General features: G+C 42.0%; 1 protein-coding gene across 2 annotated transcripts in view; it reads left to right on the forward strand.

Moving 5' to 3' along the window:
- Positions 1 to 5,208: 5,208 nt before the first annotated feature.
- The window catches only part of MAP3K20 (mitogen-activated protein kinase kinase kinase 20), a 171,876-nt gene continuing 156,934 nt past the window's right edge, over positions 5,209 to 20,150 (forward strand). For both annotated transcript variants that reach the window (XM_082841161.1, XM_082841160.1), the window contains exons 1-2: positions 5,209 to 5,315; positions 17,881 to 18,073. In XM_082841161.1, coding sequence (XP_082697287.1) covers positions 17,915 to 18,073 — 159 coding nt within the window. In that variant the 5' untranslated portion in view covers positions 5,209 to 5,315; positions 17,881 to 17,914. The remainder of the gene's footprint in view (positions 5,316 to 17,880; positions 18,074 to 20,150) is intronic.

Consider the following 20,150-nt stretch of genomic DNA (forward strand, 5'->3'; position numbering starts at 1 on the left):
TTCCTTCCAGATACATGTTATTCCCTAATTAGATAGGCATGCCACTTAGGTCTTCATCCAAGTTGTAGAAATGTTGAACAAGGGCAGGCTAGAGAGAGCCCAACAACATCCCTTCTTAAGATAACACTGCACCCTTAATGACATCAACACTTTGGGGGTATAGCTTCTAGACTGTTTTCAGCCTAACAGCATTTTATGTTATACTGTCATCAGTTAAAATCCGCTTCTGGGGCTTCCCTGGTGGCGCAGTGGTTGAGAGTCCGCCTGCCGATGCAGGAGACAGGGTTCGTGCCCCGGAGCGGCTGGGACCGTGAGCCATGGCCGTTGAGTCTGCGCGTCCGGAGCCTGTGCTCTGCAACGGGAGAGGCCACAACAGTGAGAGGCCCGCGTACCAAAAAAAAAAAAAAAAACTCTTCTCATAAGAATACTAAGATGTTATTTTGACTGTCCTCTCTTATGAGTGTACAGTGGAATCTTCCACAGGGTAAATGTAATATGATACTGGAATAGATTAAATGCAGAAGCAGATATGAGAATCAGCTGTCTTCTATTAGGCCTGATATATTTGCAAAAATATAAAACAATAACACTGCTCACTAACTTTTTTTACTTTGGACAACAGTTATTTTTCATTAAAATATGTTATTTACATTAATATATGTGCCTTTGTTATTTTTAAATGAATTAAAAGATTTTAGTTTTAATTTCCTGTATGATGAATATTGACAGGTATAACTCACATAAACAAAAGCTATTTGATGTTCTCAAGGACTTATTTATTTATTTTAAAATTTTATTTATTTTGAAATGTTGTTGACATGCAACGTTATGTTAGTTTCAGGTATAGTGATTTGGCATGTGCATACATTATGAAAGGATCACCATAATTAGTCTAGTAACCATCTGTCCCCATACAAAATTGTTACAATATTATTGACCATATACCTTATGCTGTATATTAATAAGCCACCCCCATGGCTTATCTATTTTATCTCAAGGATTTTTTAGAGTATAAAGGAACCCTGAGACCAGAAAGTTGGAGAACTGCTTAGTGGAAATGAGCGAGCCCTAAAGTTCATGTCTTGCTCCCTGAGGGAAGACAAGTTGCCTAAGATTTCCAAGACTTCTTCCAGCTCTACAGCATAGGATGATGATTTAAACTGCCTTGTCGGGTTACTTTGAAGATTGGGTAGAGTGAGCTTGTAAAACTCTTAGCTCGGTGCATGGCACGTGAGTTCTCAGAAAATATTAGCCAACACTGTTATTAGTACTGCTATCACTACTACTATTACTACCACTATGAGGATTATTATTCCCTCCTGGCAATGTCTTTACTTAGCTACTAGGGGATTTAGTCTTTGAACTTGTTAAATGCTCTTGGGCCTTTGTACTTGCTGTTCCCTTTGCCTGGAATAGCTTTCCTACCTTTCTGTCCAGCAAATTCTCATTATTCTCTCATATGGACTTAGAGCTTCTTTGTCTTGGAAGCTTCTTTGTCTTTTATGGCTTTCCAAAAAGGTGTCCTGCTGTAGGTCCCCATATATGCCCACTTAGCACACTTCTTGTATTTTTAATGGCTTTTCTATTGCATTCTGAAAACTCTGTGACAGTGGGGAACACGTCTGGGTCACTGCTATAATTGCAAAGCTCAGCACAGTGCCTGCCGTTCAGTAAATGCTTGTTGAATAAACTTTGCGAAAGTCCCCAATTTCTCTTCTCACCCTATTGCTCCTTTCATATCCTGGAACACCTAAGCAAATTTGGTACCTGAAATACTCTTGTGAATTCTTCAGTCCTCAAATTAGATGTGAAATCTAAGCTTGAAAAGTGACCTGGGCTTCATTTGTCAGTTTAAGGTAATGGCTACTTATCTTAAAAGATGTTTGATTGTATGCATTCACTTCCCAGGGATCCAGAGTTGTGCAGAAGGTAAAGTATCAACTTTTGTATAAAAGCTGGTTAATTCTTAGTTATGATCCAGACACAGATCACTCACAATCTAAGATAGAGAACTGAGATGGCTAGAAAAAATGCTTCTGGGTACCAGCATCACAGCTCTTATTGCTATGAAGAGCGGGAAGAATACTTTGCTTCCTTTTAAGTTGCCTTTCCTTCCACCCTTAATGGAATTTATGCCTGCACTTCTCTGATCCACTGATAGCAGTTCCAGAATTTCTATTTTAGAGGAGCTTAGGGACAGCAATCTGATTGAATAAGGGGCTAGGAGACTTTTTCTTTAAGCTATATTTGCATAGCAAATACACTGTTTTTACTGACATTGCATGTTTACTTTGGAGGGTATTCTTGGATATAAGAGGGTGCTAAGGACTCCTAAGTCACCTTACTGCTGAAAGTACATCTATTTTTAGTATGGAGACATGTGAAGTAAAGGAATAGGAAAGCTTGATAAGAGAGGTTTGACTGGGTCTCTTTTGTTACTGCTATTTACATTTGTAAACCTATACTCTGCCTGGTGAGAATTAACCAATATGATTTCAAAAAGATTTCAAAGTCTGACAAAGCAGAGTCGACCATGGGAATAAGCACCAGAGTATATTTATTAAGTCTGGGGCCTAAAGAGATCAGTATAGTCACAAGGAAACAGGCAGGTTGACCAGAGAAAAATAAGACTTGAAGAAATCAGTTTATCACACAATTACTGTGTATTTATTTCGGATACAATAACATATAAGACATGACCTCAAGGAGCTTGCAACCTAATTGGGAAGACAAGAGAGTGCCTACGAGGTTATCATTTAAGCATATTTGTGAGACTACTTTTTAGCATTCACTGTTCCTGCTGGTTATTATGTTCTTAGCCTAATTTATGTGAAGAAAAATAAAATGAAGAAAAGAATGGATGGAAAGGAAGGGGATCGTGGCTAAACGTATTATGACATATGCTCCAACTTTAAAGTAGTATTATTCATAGTTTTAAAGCTGGAACCTTCAGCTAACATTTAATTGGGCCTTCTTATTTTGCAGAGGAGGAAACTGAGGCCTGTCTAGCAAAATACCCCAGCTGAGAAGTGGCAGGCCTAAAACCAGAAGCCGGGTTCTCTGTTCCCATTCTAGTGTCCTTTCCATCACAGTCTAGTGCCTTTGAAGTTGAGGTGAAATAACTGGAGTCACCCTATCCCTAGGTCTGTGCTAAAGAGCCTTAGTTTTCCCTTTAGTGGTTAGATGGCTTTTGGAATTCTTTGATTACCCAAATCAGGAATTTTTTTTTTAGCATGACAGTTTTCATCAATCCTAATTTCTCAGTTCCCCAAATAGAATCTATCAATGCTGAAGCTCCTAGTCTTTATCAAAGGGACAATTCAAATAATTAATCTGAATCACAGACCAGAAAGTGGGGTTTTTTAACCTCTATTCACTCATCTCTCCACTTCCATATCTTTAACCATATGAATGATTTCCAAATTTTTTATTTCCCTCCTGACCTCTTTTCTGAATCATTTTCATATTTCAACAGCTGCATCCCTACCTGTTTTTCCTCCCATGACCTCAAACGCAACAGGAAGCCAGCTCCTACTCCACCGGTATCTCTGTTTCTGTCAATGACACCATCATTCTTCTAGTCACCCAGGTCTGAAATCGTGGCGTCATCTCTTTCTTCTTTTCCACATCTAGTGAATCACCAATTCCTGTGGTCTCTTCCTGAAACATGTCTCTGAAGTTCATTTCTTCTTTCCTAATTCTATTTTGTACATGCCAACTCACATCCTCACACTCGCATAACCAGCTGGACAATATGCTGCGTCCCAGTTTCACCTTAGCAACACATTCTACAACCACCCTGGACTGCTCTCTCTCGAAATCACCATTAAAAAACAAAACCACAGGGCTTCCCTGGTGGCGCAGTGGTTGAGAGTCTGCCTGCTGATGCAGGGGAAACGGCTTCGTGCCCTGGTCCGGGAAGATCCCACATGCCGTGGAGCGGCTGGGCCCGTGAGCCGTGGCCGCTGAGCCTGCGCGTCCGGAGCCTGTGCTGCGCAATGGGAGAGGCCACAACAGTGAGAGGCCCGCGAACCGCAAACAAACAAACAAACAAAAAACCACAGACACCTACTTCACCCCTTTGATTCTAACTTTCCACAGTTCCCCAGTGTCCATAGATGATAAGATTCGAAATCAGTGAGCCCTGGATCATGCCTCCCATACTTTTATTTTTTTTATTTTTATTTTTTTAACATCTTTATTGGAGTATAATTGCTTTACAATGGTGTGTTAGTTTCTGCTTTATAACGAAGTGAATCAGTTATACATATACATACGTTCCCATATCTCTTACCTCTTGCGACTCCCTCCCTCCCACCCTCCCTATCCCACCCCTCTAGGTGGTCACAAAGCACCGAGCTGATCTCCCTGTGCTATGCGGCTGCTTCCCACTAGCTAGCTATTTTACGTTTGGTAGTGTTTATATGTCCATGCCACTCTCTCACTTTGTCACAGCTTACCCTTCCCCTCCCATACTTTTAGAACCTCGTCTCCCATTTCCTCCACAGAACCGTCCTCCCCACTGACCATAACTTCTCTCCCCAGTACTGATTGCCACCTTTTGCTCACACCTGGAGCGGATTCTAGTCTCATCTGAACTCTGCTTTGCTAAAGTCATCAACCAGGGCAGCAGACCATGACCCTTCCTCAAAATTCCGTAGGTATCTACTGATGGTTCCACTGAGGCAGCCTTCAGCCCTACCTCCCCCGAAATATCTGTACACGTCGGTTGGTCCCCTTACCAAGCAGATAATTAGCATCTGTACGGCACGAAGGAGCCTCCCGTGTCTTTGTATCCCAGCGCCTTTTTCATAGTAAATGTTTGTTGATAAGGATGAGTTGAGGGAATACGTGGTGCTAACTTGTTAAAAAGATGGGAAGGCACAAAGGGAGGCAGAGGCATACCCCCTCTATCCGCGTCCCCGCGGTATGGGGTGCGGTCTGTGGGGTGCGGCGGCCTGGGAGGGTCCCAGGGCGCGCGGCGCAAGGTGCCCTCGGGGTGCAGCCTGGGAGCCCGATCGCCCGCCCCCGCCTCGCTGTCTGGCGCTTCTGCGCTGCGGCCGGGCCGGCTGGCGTGTGGGGTGCGGACAGGGAGGCCCGGCCGTTCCGCGCTCAGAGGTAGGTGGTGCTGTTGCCGTGACTGTCTTCCTCATTGGCGCGGGCGGAGACGCGGAATGTTCAACTCCTGACTCGGGCGGAAAGCGTGGGAGCCGACCCGGCCGCAGTCCTCTCGAACCCCGACCGCCGCCCCTGCCCTCGCCGCGCGCGGGGCCTCGGCGCCCCCGGCTGCTGCTCGCGCCCGGCCCGGGAGCCAGGTAAGGGGCCAGGCCAGAGGCTGCGGAGCAGGCCCGCCGCGATCGCGACTCGTCCTGGCGTCGCGGGCCCAGGCCCTGCCGGGGTCAGGGCCTCCACGGAGCACCCCTGCCCGACACGGAGCTGGCGTCCCCGGTTCCCGCGCCCTTGCGCGGCCGGGAAGCGGCTCGGGAAGTTCGCACGGGTCCCAGGCAGAAGTTGGCGCCGGGAAGAGCGGGGCGCAGCCAGAGAGACTCTGGTGGTCTCGGCCCCGGCGGGCGGCGCCTCCCGGCCGCCGCTGCCCTGCCCGGACGTGGAGCGCCGGCCTCGCCGGGGTGACCCGGGCGTCTCTCGAGAGGCGAGGCGCGAATCTCCCAAATCAGCGCAGGTTGCAGGCCGCTTCCCGGCAGAGGTGCTTGCGTGCGAGGAGAGGCCACTAACTTCTGCTTTCCTGCCGGCCGTCCCGGGAGCTCGCCTCCCGCCCAGAGCGGCAGCTCCTGCACTGCCCCGAGCAGCGTGGAGCTCGTGCCTTCCGCGGGCGTCGGGGTGGCCGCTTTGCCGACCGGGTGGCGTCCCCGGGTTCCTGGGCTCGGGGTCCTGCACCAGGACGGAGGTGAAGGCTGAGGCGGCCGCCACCCCTCGCTTGCTCCTGACAGCTTGCAGACAAACTTTAATCCAAAACTGGCCGGAGGACATTGAATTTCCTACAAAATGGGGCAATCTTAGATTGTTGAAAATGTATGTTTCTGATGCGCCTCTGGGTCTTGGATAAGCAGTGTTTATGGGGAAACTTAATTACTATTTTTGTTAGTTTCTTTAATAATGAAAGCAACATCATTTAGTGTCCTATTCCGGTGATATTACAATAAACAGCTTCTTATGTATGATAGTGTATTAGAATGGACTTACAGAATTAATTCTATGATTTTTGAGCTACGGTGGTTGTTAAAGTATATCCATATTTTAACCTTAAAGCTGTTTTAGGAGAGCCTTCTTGCTTTCCTGACCTCCGTTGAAGTGAACAGCTAGGATTCAGTGGAACCAAACCTACAGACACATTTAGACAAAAGATAAACAAGCAATCCAAGACAGTAGTAGGCCCATCTCCACAATGAAATTTCATGTCGTTTTTTGATTTTCAAAAAATATGGGATGACTGCATTTTAATTATAGTTTTAGTCATTTGTGGAGCCTTTGTTTTATGTTCCTGCTACCATAGTGAGAGATTTGGGAGATTGTAAATGAATGCGAATTTAGTTTGTTTGGAAAGGGAGAATTAAGATAAAGAAACATGGTCTTTTAGAGCAATGTGTACTGTTTATTTTAATCTTTCAGAATTTAATTTTTATTATACCTTTTTTGAGATTATTATGGGAATTTTTTTAAACTGGAAAATATTGTTTGTATCAAAAGTTTTAGTGGTAATAATTCCAGAGTAAATGACCATAATGGCAAGGACATTTTTTTCTTGTCTAGGAAAGCAAATAGATGATTGATCTCTTTTTCTTATTCTTTTGGGGAACACATAAGGACAAATCAAAGAGAAAGAGAGAAATATCCAAATATTAAGCACTGAGGATTTGGATCTAAAAATGGATGGTCAAAGATCTTGGGAACTCAGGGACCTTCTTGCCAAATAAGGAAACTTGGCAGGCTAAGCTGTGTATTTTAAGTTAGCACAAGAGTGAGTGTTATTGGCAGTATATTGGCTGAGTGCCTATCCGGAATGAGCAGTGAAACTGATAGGGCTACAAAATTATAAACAGGAGTTAACAGGGGCGTGAAGTGAATAATCTAGTCATCAGAGAAAACACTGGAGAAATTACAGTGATGTTTCATGAAAAGGGGTCAGACATGGAGTGAAACTATTAGTGTGGAGTGAAAGAGAAAAGTGGACAGTTGATTTTAGAAATTGATGGATTCAGAAAAAAGAAAGGAGAGAATCAATGATTTTTTTTTAAAACCAGAAAAGGATGTTTGTGGTGATATAGGCCTTCTTGGAATAAGATAGCCTTATATCTGTATCCAGAGATGCTGGAAATAAAAATCAATTTGGATCATTTGTTTTCCATTTTATTCTACCCAGGACAGATTGACAGGGAGGGTGTCTTGTCTATCTACATGTAATAGGAACAGCGAAGGCACCTTTTGGTCTTACTGCAGGGAAGATTTAGGCTACTTTTGTGGCTGTTAACCTTGCCCCACTACACACAAATAAGCAAACTTCCAGCTGTGACCATAAAACTGTACCTGTTAAGGAAAGAGAGCTATAAATGCTAGAGCTTAGATTGGTTTGACTGATACCTGGGTGCTTTTGTGTCAGACCCTCCTACAGATAGCTGAACCATCGATTATGCCCTAATAGCAGTTAAGTAATCCCAACACAGTAGAAGATTCTGTGAGAACAAAGCAGCCACGCATTTGACACCCTGACCCCGGCATCCCATTAAAGCCTCAAATTGAACTTTAGGTGGATGGTAAGCAATCTAGTAATTACTATAATAAGAAAAGAGATTGTTTAAAGAAAAAAAGGCAAATTAGAAGGAGGAGGCAGAATGGTATAGTGGAAAAAAGACATGATATGGTGGAAAAAATGATATGACTTTGAAGTCAGACCTGAATTTGAATTTGTGTCACTTTAAGATAGGTAGTTGGCTTGGGCAACTTTTACACGGTTGATCCTCAGTTTCCTCACATGCAAACTGAGGACAGTAATCCCTGCTTCATAAGCAGAAGGATATGAGACAGCACATGGAAATGCTTGAGCCAGTGCCAGGAACTTTAGCCACCATCACTGAGTGGTAGAGAAGGGGTTTTCCACACTCTCAATTTATACACAGAGAAAGCTGCCTGTCTCACCTGTTCCCAGCTAAGGCTTGCCCTTGGTAGCCTGCCCTGTTCCCAAATCATACTTACGTGTGTATGTAGGGCTAGGAGGTTTTCATAGCTATCCTCCTGCTTTGCACATAAGGATTTCTAAAGCAGCTCTGTGCGTACCTCTGTGTTTATACACAGCTTTGTAATATTCTTGGGGGGAGAATCTGAAAATTAGTGCATTTATATTTGAACAGTTTGGGAGCTGTAGGAATGGTGGAAGATTATGACCTAGAAGACCAACATTGACCATTCTTACAGCCGATTTTGAGCACAGATTGCCTTCAGGGACCAACATTCTTCTCTGTGGACTCATCTCTGGACTTCCATAGAGGAAAACCAAAAAGAGAAGGCAAGGATCACTGCCTAAAGGTCATGGAGTAAATCTTTGCTTATTAAACTTTTCTACCAAAAGTGGGGAAGAATGTATTCCTTCAGGGATCTGTAAGTATAGCCATAAATACCCCTAGTGTAAGCAAGCACTTTTTTTCGAATCTTGCATTTAATCTTAAAAATTCATGTGACTTTGGCGTTGTCTTCTGTACTGTTTGGCTTTATTGAACAAACCAATACAAACAGACATTAAGCAAGTTTATTCCTCCAAATCTTAAAATCGCTGATGTAAGACGTGTGTTTATTCGTACATCTTCTGCTCAGAACTGGGTACTCCACCCGTGGGCTAACCCACATTTGAGGAGCATGGTCCTGGTTCTGGTAAATGGTACCGGCACCATTCTGCTTCATAGACCAGCCTGCCACATGGGGTAATGCAATTCCATTATGCTGAGAAAAGAATGGGGGTAGATCATCATCCAAAGAGTTTTTTTTTTTCCTGTGGTCATACTGTGGCTTTTGAGGTCAGCAGAGCTCTTTGCTTTGGAAGTCAAGAGGAGGGGGGAGGATAGTTGTAGGATAGAAGTCTGAAATATGGCTCTCACCTTCTCAGCCAGTTTGGGAGGAGAAATTTAGGAGGATGCCCAGTCATCTCCATTATCCCCATTGCTGGTATTGGTCACTGTGTTCCTCCACAAGCGAGGGGCCTCTCAGTGTCAGGTTCATGACTGTATCCCTAAGAAGGGAAGGGAGAGGTCAGTCATGGTGTACTCATAGGGTTGGAGTGGATCTTTGTGAAACGAGTCATTCTGCTTTCGTCGTCTCCTATCCACACTCCCGTTCAACACTCTCAGTGATGGAGGACTCACTACTAAACAGGGTGGTATATTTCCTTGTTAGGCAGCTCTAATAACCCAGAATTCTTTCTGTAACTTTTGTCCACAGATAGCGTTGCCTCTGGCTCGGTGATACATACTACAGAGTCTTCCTTTGGTCTTATCTAGTTTTAATGTCCCCATTTTTTTTTTTCATGTTACATCAAGGTTACCAGTTTTTAACTCTCATATTTCCCTTTCTCAGGGAACCTTCATTCTAGGTTTGTCCAAAATTGTACTGTTTGTTAGCAGCCGGGAAGGTGAGATACTTTCTGTTTGACAGCAGACTGTTCTAGAGTAGAAATAAAAGCTGAGTGGCAGCAGGATCTAGGGATGGATGGACCTGCTGACTGAATAAGCCGTGTTTACTCACCAGGCTTTCTCCCCTACCCTCACCCGTATCCCCAAACACCTGTGTGTTCCTCTTCCAGCCAGCCCATAGAAATGTGCCCTCTCCATGCTCCTTTGTTTTAGTCAGACTCTGGCCCCATTCTCTTCCTCATGCCTCCAGTCATTCAACGCTAGAAGCTTCTAATCATTCGACATGAGAAGCCCCTGCAGTGACCCATGTCCTGGATTGTACCTGCTTCGAGTTTCCTAGTTGGGCTTCTGTTTGAGCACAGACATATTTACACACGGCATTTCTGTGGCATAAGTGCCCCTGCCCCCTACATTCCTGTTCCTCCTCTATTTTGCTTCTCATAACAACATTTCTGGCAAGAAAAGTATGTCATGGAAGTCTCTTTTCATTAACTGAAGTATTAAAGTACAAATAATGTCTCATTTAATTAGTTCATTTTAATTTTAACCTGTGCTTTAACTAGAGAGTTCTGTGTTATTTATGTGATAAAGGAGCGAGGGGAAAAAAAAAGTGAAACAATAGCTTTTCTGTTTTTTTAGACTCTTGAAGTTGGCTTCTCTCAGATATCCATGACTGAAGATCCTCTTCACTGAGCCCAGCAACCTATTCTAGACAAGACGGTCTGCTTTCTGGTAGCAGCCTTGGAGGAAGGAAGGACGTAGCTACAGTAGACACAATACTAGTTAGTTCTATTCATACCCAGTCTCTAGCTAGTCTTACAGATCTTATCTATCATAGCAGAACAGCAGTCCTGCTCAGGAACAGAATCTTTGAATCTTTGACCTTGGTGTTATAAACAAATACATCAAACCAGAGCTTTCCCCATTTTTTTGAAGATAAGACTTGCAGAAAAAATAAATAATTGCAGACCTGCAATCCAAGTGGTATTGTTTTTATGTACATGGTGATGAAGCACATTTTTATTAGTTTATTCTGTGTTAAGGAGGCTGAAACAATACTAGCATAAATAAATATTAGGGCAGTGAGCTTGGCAAAAGAATTTACTGAGGGGTTTTTGGGTTTTTTTTGTCATATTCAGGTCATGACAAAACAAATGATTTTTTTCTTCTATATTGTATCAGAAAATAGACTTTTAACTTTTGTGAAGAGAGGAAGAAGAGTAGTATAAATTAGGGGTAGAAAATGATCTGAGTTGAGAAATAATAGCCCTGTATAAACCTAAAAGATAGAAAAATCCAGAAAAAGTCCAAAGTTCTTTTCTAATAAAACTAATCCTTTTATAAGTAGATTTAATTTTTTTTAAATTAAGATTTGCAAGTATCTTGAGTCTATTTGATATGCAGTAGATAAGATCTGAAAGAAGATAAGGGCCACCACAGAAATGTATACTCTAAGACCCTTCCAAAGTGAGGGCTATAATTGACTAAATAGGTCCCAGAAACTCTAGTATCTAAAAAGTGCCAAAAAATAAAAGTATTGTCTTTTAATAACTTAAATATTCTCCTTATGAAAAAAAATGTTTAAAAGAAAATTATATTACTAAGAAGATAGATCTTGCAAAAATGGCCAAAACCAAGAGCAGCAACTAGAGGAGTGAGGGAAAAAAAATAAAACGTACACAAAGAAGCTCACAAAATAGGGATTTAAGGATCAACAATACATTATTTATAGTTGTTCGGCAAAACTAATGAAGATATAATATAAAACAATTCTGAAAACAGGAGAGGAAAACTGTTGAGGAAAGCATACCTAACTACAAAGGCTGAAAAAATAGATGGTTAAATATGATATCAAGATTTCTTAAAATAATTAAAGAACCATAGTTTCCATTTATTGAGTATTATATACTGGGTGCTGGGCACTGTGCAAGGCCTTTCACAGCATCTGCCACTTCTCAACAACTACACAGAATGGGTATTACTGCCAGTGAGAAAGCTGAGGCCGGAGAGGCTCAGTGCCCTGCCCAAGGCCTGGCGGCAAGTCAGTTCAGATTTGCTACTAGAGCTGTCGAACTGGGGTCTTTCCCCTGGATCATGCTGTGTCCGTGTTGAAATATCTGTTACTTGGAAGTGAGACTTAAAGAAATCAAATAATACTGTTCAAACTTGATAGCTTTTGGACTATCAATTTTGAGACACATGGTAACAGAATGGATATTTCCTTTATTGGGTCTGGAAATGCCATGGTCTGAGAAAAGTGATTGATTCAAGGTTACTGAGAAGTAGAGGCAGAGTTCTAACTCACATCTATCTAATTCTAAATTTGTGGGGGTTTTTTTTCTTTTTTTAAAATCCAGGGCAAAAGTCCATTTTTTGGATTGGAAAGCTGAAAACTTTAAAAAGTAAAACAATACTCCCTATAAGGATTTTTTTCTTCCTCCCTATAGTTCTACTTTTGATAATTACCTGATAGTACTATATATGTTTTCAGCAATTAATAGTTTAAAAATATTTTAAAATTTTAATGTAAGGAAATTTTTTTTTTTTGGCCACGCCCTGTGGCTTGCAAGATGTTAGTTCTCCGACCAGGGATTGAACCCAGGGCCCGGGCAGTGAAAGTGCGGAGTCCTAACCACTGGACGGCCGGGCAGTTTCCTAAGGAAATCTTTAAAAATTAAAAAAAAAATTAGTCTTACTACTCAAGTACTCAAATGATTGGATTCAACCACTGAGTTAGTGATTTTCAATATTTTCAGAGTTCTGACACCCTCTTATACATTTTTGTGATATCCCTGTTCTAACTTACCCTTCAGTGCTCTGTGATAGATACTTATCATTAAAATTTAAAACAGCTTTGAGAGTTTATGAAACCAAAGTTAGGATGCTACAAAATCAGGACTGGGGACTTCCCTGGTGGCGCAGTGGTTGAGAGTCCGCCTGCCTATGCAGGGGACACGGGTTCGTGCCCCGGTCCGGGAAGATCCCACATGCCGAGGAGCAGCTGGGCCTATGAGCCATGGCTGCTGAGCCTGTGCGTCCGGAGCCTGTGCTCCGCAACGGGAGAGGCCACAACAGTGAGGCCCGCATACCGCAAAAAAAAAAAAAAAAAAAAAAAAAATTAGGACTGGGAATTATTGCATGGAGAAAAATTGCCTTTCTTGTGTAAAAGCAATAGTTTTAACATGGTGGGATGAAAACATCGTTTGATTGGGTATACTATGTAAATACATTTATATAGATGACTCATTAAATTCTAGTCTATTCATTGGAGAATACACCTGAAAAATTAGAACATAATTTCATCAGGTAGCAGTCTTCCCCAAGATGCTCAAAGTATGATTAATCAGCAACTCAGTTTATCCATTCTTCTGGTCATAAGTTGATCCTCTTAGAATAATGATTTTAAAGGAGAGAAAGCTCAAAGGGAAAAGTAAATATATGTGGTCAGACAGTCACATAGATGGCAATGGGAATCTCAGTCAGGTTTTTCAGCTGTGTCCATGATGCTTTGACACGCTCACTGGAGTTAAAACCTGTATTCATACACCCCAGAATTGTTAGTCTCTTTGGTAATCAGATGGGACCTAATTTTTTATGGTCTCAGTAAAACCCTCAAGTAATTATATAGTTCCGTTCCTTCATAGCCAGTTTCCAAAAGGCAGGATGTACCACCAAAGGCAGGATGAGTAACAGTGATTCTGGGAAGAGCTGACTGGTTGCCTCAACTCAGGGTGAAGATCCTGGAGAACTATGCTTCTCAGAGGTCAGCCTCCCTCTGGCACCCCTGGGTCAGTTTCAAGTGGGACTGATCCTGCCTCAGTTCATCCACATTCCCGGGACTTGCTCTGCACCAGAGGGTTCAGACTTATTCATATTGATCTCATCCTGGTTCAGATCTGTTTGTTCTGGAAGGATTTCTTCCCTCCCCCTCCTCCTCTCCCCCTCCTCCAGACTCAGAGACACCTAATCCTGAAGACCCAAACGTACTGTTCTCAGTCTCCCAAGAAGCCCAGGCAGCTGTTTCCAAATCAGGATTTGCTTCGGATTCCTCTGGGGGCCACTTATGAAAACTATAGTTCTCAGATTTTACTTAATCTGATTGGAATCTTTCCAGCTGCAAAAGGCATAACAGGAATAGCCAGAAATTATTTATTCATTTATTTATTCATTCATTCATTCAATACATACTTTTTAATGGAAAAGGTGTGATGCACCTAGCTGCGTAGTAGGTGCTGAAGATCCAGGTGTAAATAGAAACGTGTCTTGCCTTTAAAGAATGTGAAGTCTGGTGGGAAGTAAGTGGGAATGATGAACGGATAAAAAGAGGGGCTGCGGTACAGAAGGAGAATTAACTCTGCTCGTGAGGCCCAGAGGAGGTGGTCAGGGACATCACTGGGCAGGGAAAGGCATTCTAAGCAGAGACACTAGCCTGTGCAGAGGTGTGGAGATGCGAAAGCGTGTACTGGCAACTGCAAATCAGTCCTCCTGCGTGTCTGGGGAGGGAAGAGACAAGAAGTAAAAGTGGCTATAAGTGGTGAAGGAAGCTCACAAGGAAATTTCCTGGAATTAAAAGACATGAGTCACAGACGGAGAGTATACTGAGTATCCCACCAGTGAATGAAAAAGGCTCACCTCTAAGCATATCCTATTAATTTCAGGATTCCAGGGATGACTACAAGGTCCTAAAAGCTTTCAAAAAGGAAGAAAATAATGTAAAAAGAATTAATAACCAGAGTAGCTTCAGGCTGCTCTACAGACACGTTAGAAACTAGATGGGTATGAGGTAATATTGTACTTTGGAAACTATAAGGAGATTATTTCCTATCTGTAATTCCATACTACCAATCAAGACATTTTAAGACATACAGATTCTCCCCAAAAATTGCATCCTGGGCACTCTGTTCAGGTAGCTAATGGGAGATGGTACACTGTCAAAGTAAGGGAATAAACCAAGAAAGAGAAGCCAGGAGATCCAAGGACAGGCGTTCCCACAGAGGAAAAGGTGAAGGAAATGCTGAGGATGATGGGGAAGGGAAGTCCCAGTCAAGTCTAGCCTAGAGCAGCTATTCCAGCTAGATTGCCTGACGTTGAAGGCTATAGTAGGAATGTCTCCAAGAGAAAATGGAACACCCCACCCCTGCCAAATTACCCGATGTTTTTACTTTATTGAGAGGAGTTTTGCAGTTCTTGGGAGAGTTTGATGAGGTGAATACGTTTTAGGTGTATAAAAAGCTAAGCAGGGCTTCCCTGGTGGCGCAGTGGTTGAGAGTCCGCCTGCCGATGCAGGGGACACGGGTTCGTGCCCTGGTCTGGGAAGATCCCACATGCCGCAGAGCGGCTGGGCCCGTGAGCCATGGCCGCTGAGCCTGCGCGTCCGGAGCCTGTGCTCCGCAACTGGAGAGGTCGCAACAGTGAGAGGCCCGCGTACCACCAAAAAAAAAAAAAAAATCTAAGCAAACAATGAAAACAAAAACAGAACAACTAGTAACTCTGGGAGAAAGAAAAAATTATCCAAGAAAGGAAAATTCATTAAGTCCTGCTCAGCACTCTTGGGAATAATGTTTACTTTATCAGACTACTGTAAACAGTGAATATTGACTTAACCAAACGTTACAGTAGAGTTGGATGCTGGGAGGATTGGGCAAGTGTGACATATTTGTATGTAAGGGGGTAAAGGATGGGATATGAGAACTAAATCGTTATCTTCCACAGGGAGAAGTTAATAGGTAATAACTAAAACGGGACAATCAGGAATTAGCAATATAAAGACATTTTTAGAAATATAGATATAAAAATATCATATGAAATATAAATATCAGAATAAAACCCTAAGCGAGTTGAAATTAGTTCCCTCTGAAGAGAGAATTGGGTGTGGGGAGGGAGGGGAAAGGAGAGTTTTATTTTTTTGATAAAAATAAAAGTGAATAGTAAAAATATAGTGTCTATAATACTTAACACTGAGGAACTCTTGCAAGTGGTGTTTTCCATTTTGTTGAACAAACTTCTTTTTTCATCTATATTTTTAAGTTTTAATGACATTTTCTTTTTTTCTTTTTATTGGAGTATGGTTGCTTTACAATGTTGTGTTAGTTTCTACTATACAGCAAAGTGAATCAGCTATACGTATACATATGTCCCCTCTTTTTTGGATTTCCTTCCCATTTAGGTCACCACAGAGCATTAAGTAGAGTTCCCTGTTTAGTTATCTATTTTATACATAACATCAATAGTGTATATATGTCAGTCCCAATCTCCCAATTCCTCCTACCCCCCCTTCCTCCTTGGTATCCATACATTTTGTTCTCTACGTTTGTTGAACAAACTTTTTGCGGATAAGAACAAATTTGCATGTTCTGTGTACCTACCTTTGGCACATTCTTAAATTTTATCTTTTTTTTTTTGCCTTCTTTTCTGTAATTAGCTAAATATGAATTTAAGCAAAAGTAAGGTAAGTTGTTGACTCAGATAGGTACAGACTGTATCTGGATACTATGTTTATTTATGTAGACGCTAAGCTATCTTTTAAAGTGCAGAGGATAAACAATCCTCTCTCTTGCCTTCTTCCCAAAGTAGAGCTGAGTTTGGCTTCTGTTAAGAAATCAGCATTCTTCAGTGACCTGATGTTCCTAAAATGGGATGGCTGCACGTTAAGATCTCTGAGCTTACTGTGTACATCACTCTGCAAAGCTGCAAGTTGTTTAAGAAGAAATGTTGTCAATCTGTATAGGTGCAAACTGCCTCCCTCCACCCTTTTCTTTGGAAAATAATCAAACTCCACAGAAAAATGGAAAGAGTAGTAAAACGCCCATATAACTTTCACCTAGATTCACCAGTTCTTAACATTTTGCTGCATTTGCCTCCTTCCTTTCTATACCCATTCACTTTTTTCGGAGGGTGAGGGGGAATTGAACCATTTTAAATTAACTTGGAGATATCATACTTTAATACATCACCCACTATATCTTTCAAGAGCAAGGACATCCTTCTACAAAACCAAAATACCATTACTTGCCACGGATAAAATAATATTATCTAATATATAGTTAATATTCAGATTTCCCTAAAATCTTAATAACTTCTGTAGTTTTGGTGGGGGGGGGTCCAGAATCTAGTCAGTGATTATGCATTGCATTTAGTCATCATATTTAAGTCCTCTGTGTGCTGTAAGTTTCTCTGCTTTTTTTTTTTAATCTTTCATGACATTGACAATTATGAGGACCCCAGGGGAGTTGTTTTGTAGAATGTCCTGTACATATGGATTCATCTTTTTGCTCCCTCATTATAAGATTCTGATTTACAGTTTGGGAAGAATATGTATACAAACTTTTTTATCCATCTGCTTTTCATGCAAGTTCAAAACTTTAGACCTTCGTTTTCTTGTTTGTATGTTTTTGTTTTGTTTTTCCTGCGAATCTGTGGTTTGGTATAGGGTGTGAAGAATGACCCCTTACCTGGAGATAGTAAAACTCCTTAGACTGCAGAAAATATCACTGTAATAATCTCTGGGAGAGGTAATCAGTTCCTCTGGAAACAAGAATAATATTTTTTAAAAAACATTCTTGGCAGAGTTCTCTGGATGACGTAATATATTTTGTAATCAAGGGCAAATTTTCTGCTCTTTAATTAAGTTCTGCTCCAGGATACAATCCAGGGAGCCACTTCTGCAAAACACTTGGCCAGCTCTTCTTCCATCCCGAAGCTGACCGCTTGCTTTTGAAATCCCAACACTGAATGCGCGTTCAGTTTGCAGCATCTGGGCCCTCCTGTGCCAGCATGCTCAGATGCTTAGGTTATGTATATTTTGTGTGAAGTGAGTACAACACGGGGAGATGGCGTGCCTCAGATGCCAGAAGAGCTGTGCAAGCCTGCTGCTGATGGCATGCTTCCCGTTTGTTGGGGCTTTGGGGAAGGAGACCTGGTGACACAGTAGCCTTTAGGCAGAGCTGCTTGGGATGTGAAGGAAGTGGTGCTGCAGGCTTTGTCGGTGGGGGCGTGGGAATCTGAGCCATTTCTCTGCAGACAGCTGTGTTTCAGAGTCTGGACAAGTTGCTGTTGAATTTTACATGGGCTGCCAGGGTAAGTGTTTTCATGTTGATTTGCTTATACTCTTGCTTTTCTTCCTCCTAAGTCATCAGGCCCTTTCTGGAAGTGCTTGCAGGACTTGGTATACGTTAGCTAAAGTGGAATACAGAGGTTTCATTCTAATATGTTTCTAATCCAACTTTCTTTTCCTTTCCCTCTATAGATTTCGTGGAAGTATAATACTTTGTCATTATGAGATGTCGTCTCTCGGTACCTCCTTTGTGCAAATTAAATTTGATGACCTGCAGTTTTTCGAAAACTGCGGTGGAGGAAGTTTTGGGAGTGTCTATCGAGCCAAATGGATATCACAGGACAAGGAGGTGGCTGTAAAGAAGCTACTCAAGATAGAGAAAGAGGTAAGGTCTTTTCCTGCTATCAGAAGTGGTCACGATAGCACTTATGTAAACTTTTCAACCTGGAGTCAGAGGTCTCAGGCTGCCAGGGACCTAGCAGAGCCTTTGGGGTTGATCCGTGAGGCCGTTTCCCAGTTTCCATTCTGGGAGCTCCATAAATAGCAACCAATGCCACGTGTGCTGGGGGTTGAATTTTACTAGGGGTCATCTGAACTGAGAGGATTTCTTTCCATGGCGTGAAAGACCGAATGTTCCCTGAGCTCTCGTCCAGGGGAGGTGAGCTTTCAGGCCTTCCCAGGCTTCAGGCTTTTCCCTGGGTCAGCCAAGAGGGGTCAGTAAAGAGTAGTGTGTAAAGTTTTCATCCCCTTTCCATTTTCTGTCTATTAATTTGTGGTCCTCAGGAGCTGTCTTTTGAAAAACAAAAAGCATTATTTTTCTACTGAAATATAAGCAATACCAGCTTCTTGCATTTCACCTCTACTTGAAGCCCAAAGTGATGGACTTTGTTTAATAAAGATGCTAGACAGAGAGCTGGCCTAGTTGTAAAATGGGAAAAAGGTCTTAACTTTCAGAGTCTGGGGTTTGTGCTGGTCCTAGTCAAGCCCAAAACTTATACACAGGCCCTTTATCTTTCTTAGGAAAGTGACACATCATCCCCACATTCCGTTTGGTACCTAAACTCCACAATAAAGCTGGTTGTGGAGTTGACCTGCGGGGGCTCAGGGCATTGATAACTTTTAATAGTTACCCTCTGGAGTTTGCTTTGGTCATTTCTAGTTATGTCCTGTTTTGGCTGCTTATTGTTCTTTTCAATATCTTTTTGAAGTGAAATTTTCCATAAACATCTTTTAATCTCCCTGAATGATTTCATTTTTTTCATTGACTGCTGCCAGTGAACCATAGCAATTGATTGGAGATGGAAACCCAAGTGGAAAGCACTATGTGGCCTTCCATCTCAGCACTGCTGTGTGACTGTGTAATCACCATCTGTGTTTCCGATTGTTGAAGCCAAGTCAGAAAGACTAAGATATCTCTGCCTTGGGGTATCTGTAGGTTGTGGAAAGCATTAAGAAGTGAGAGCTTTTAAAGCCAATGTGTGCCCCAAACCGAAGGGCACTATGTAGAAAAAGTTTCCTTCCCCTCATTTCTTGATCAACGAATTTTTAAAATAGTAGCCAAATAATAAAACCATTTCTTATTCTGGACTTGAACCTAGTTTTTTTTATCTAGTGAACTCTTAAGCCCTTTACAGGCCAGCATTATTGTACCCATTCTGTAGCTTGGGAGATACAGCTTTGAGAAACAGGTTAAGCTGCCCCAGTAGGGGTAGGTGAAATCCAGGTCAGACGCCCTGTTCTCCAGTTTTTAACTCTGAAACCTCTAGTTGACCAGCTAAGAACAGAAAATAAACCAATTCCATCAAATTTATATTCAAAGAAGCGTATAAGTATGCTAATATTTTTAAGCATCATGCAACTTCAGTACAATGAACATGTTCTTGTGTGATTGTTGGATGTGAGAAAGACTTTATGAGACATGAAATAGATCTTGATAGGAAGACAATAATTGCAACCCATTCACTCCACCTCCATCCATACCCAATACCTTTTTTTACTGTCTTTGACAAAGCCAGGAAAATGACATAGGAAAGCACAGGGGTGAAAACAGGAACCGGAAACTGCCAAATCCTGCTCTTGTGTAGATATTTAACCTGAGTATCATTCAGAATTGGAGTTGATTACAGTAAACCGCAGGAGCATACCTCATAAACTTCTAAGTAGGAAAGACAGAAACTCAGTGTCAGCTTTGGAGCTTGATTTAATCAGTGACTGTCCGTGATAAAGAGACACGGTAAGTTATTGCAAAGCATCCCCACACTTACTGACTTGACATGCGTTTAAGATGTAAATAATTTTGGCTAGGGGTTGGCAGTTATTGGAAAGGAAATATGCATTTCTTATGTGAATGTTTGTTATACTGTATGAACTATGTATTGCCTTGGTGGCTAGATGTTTTCTCAGTGAAAAGATAAAGGTAATAAGCTCTGGATTTTTTCCAATTTATAGATTCAGTCCTGTGT

Source organism: Leucopleurus acutus (genome assembly GCF_964270905.1).
Source record: "Leucopleurus acutus genome assembly, chromosome: 6".
NCBI lineage: Eukaryota > Metazoa > Chordata > Mammalia > Artiodactyla > Delphinidae > Leucopleurus > Leucopleurus acutus.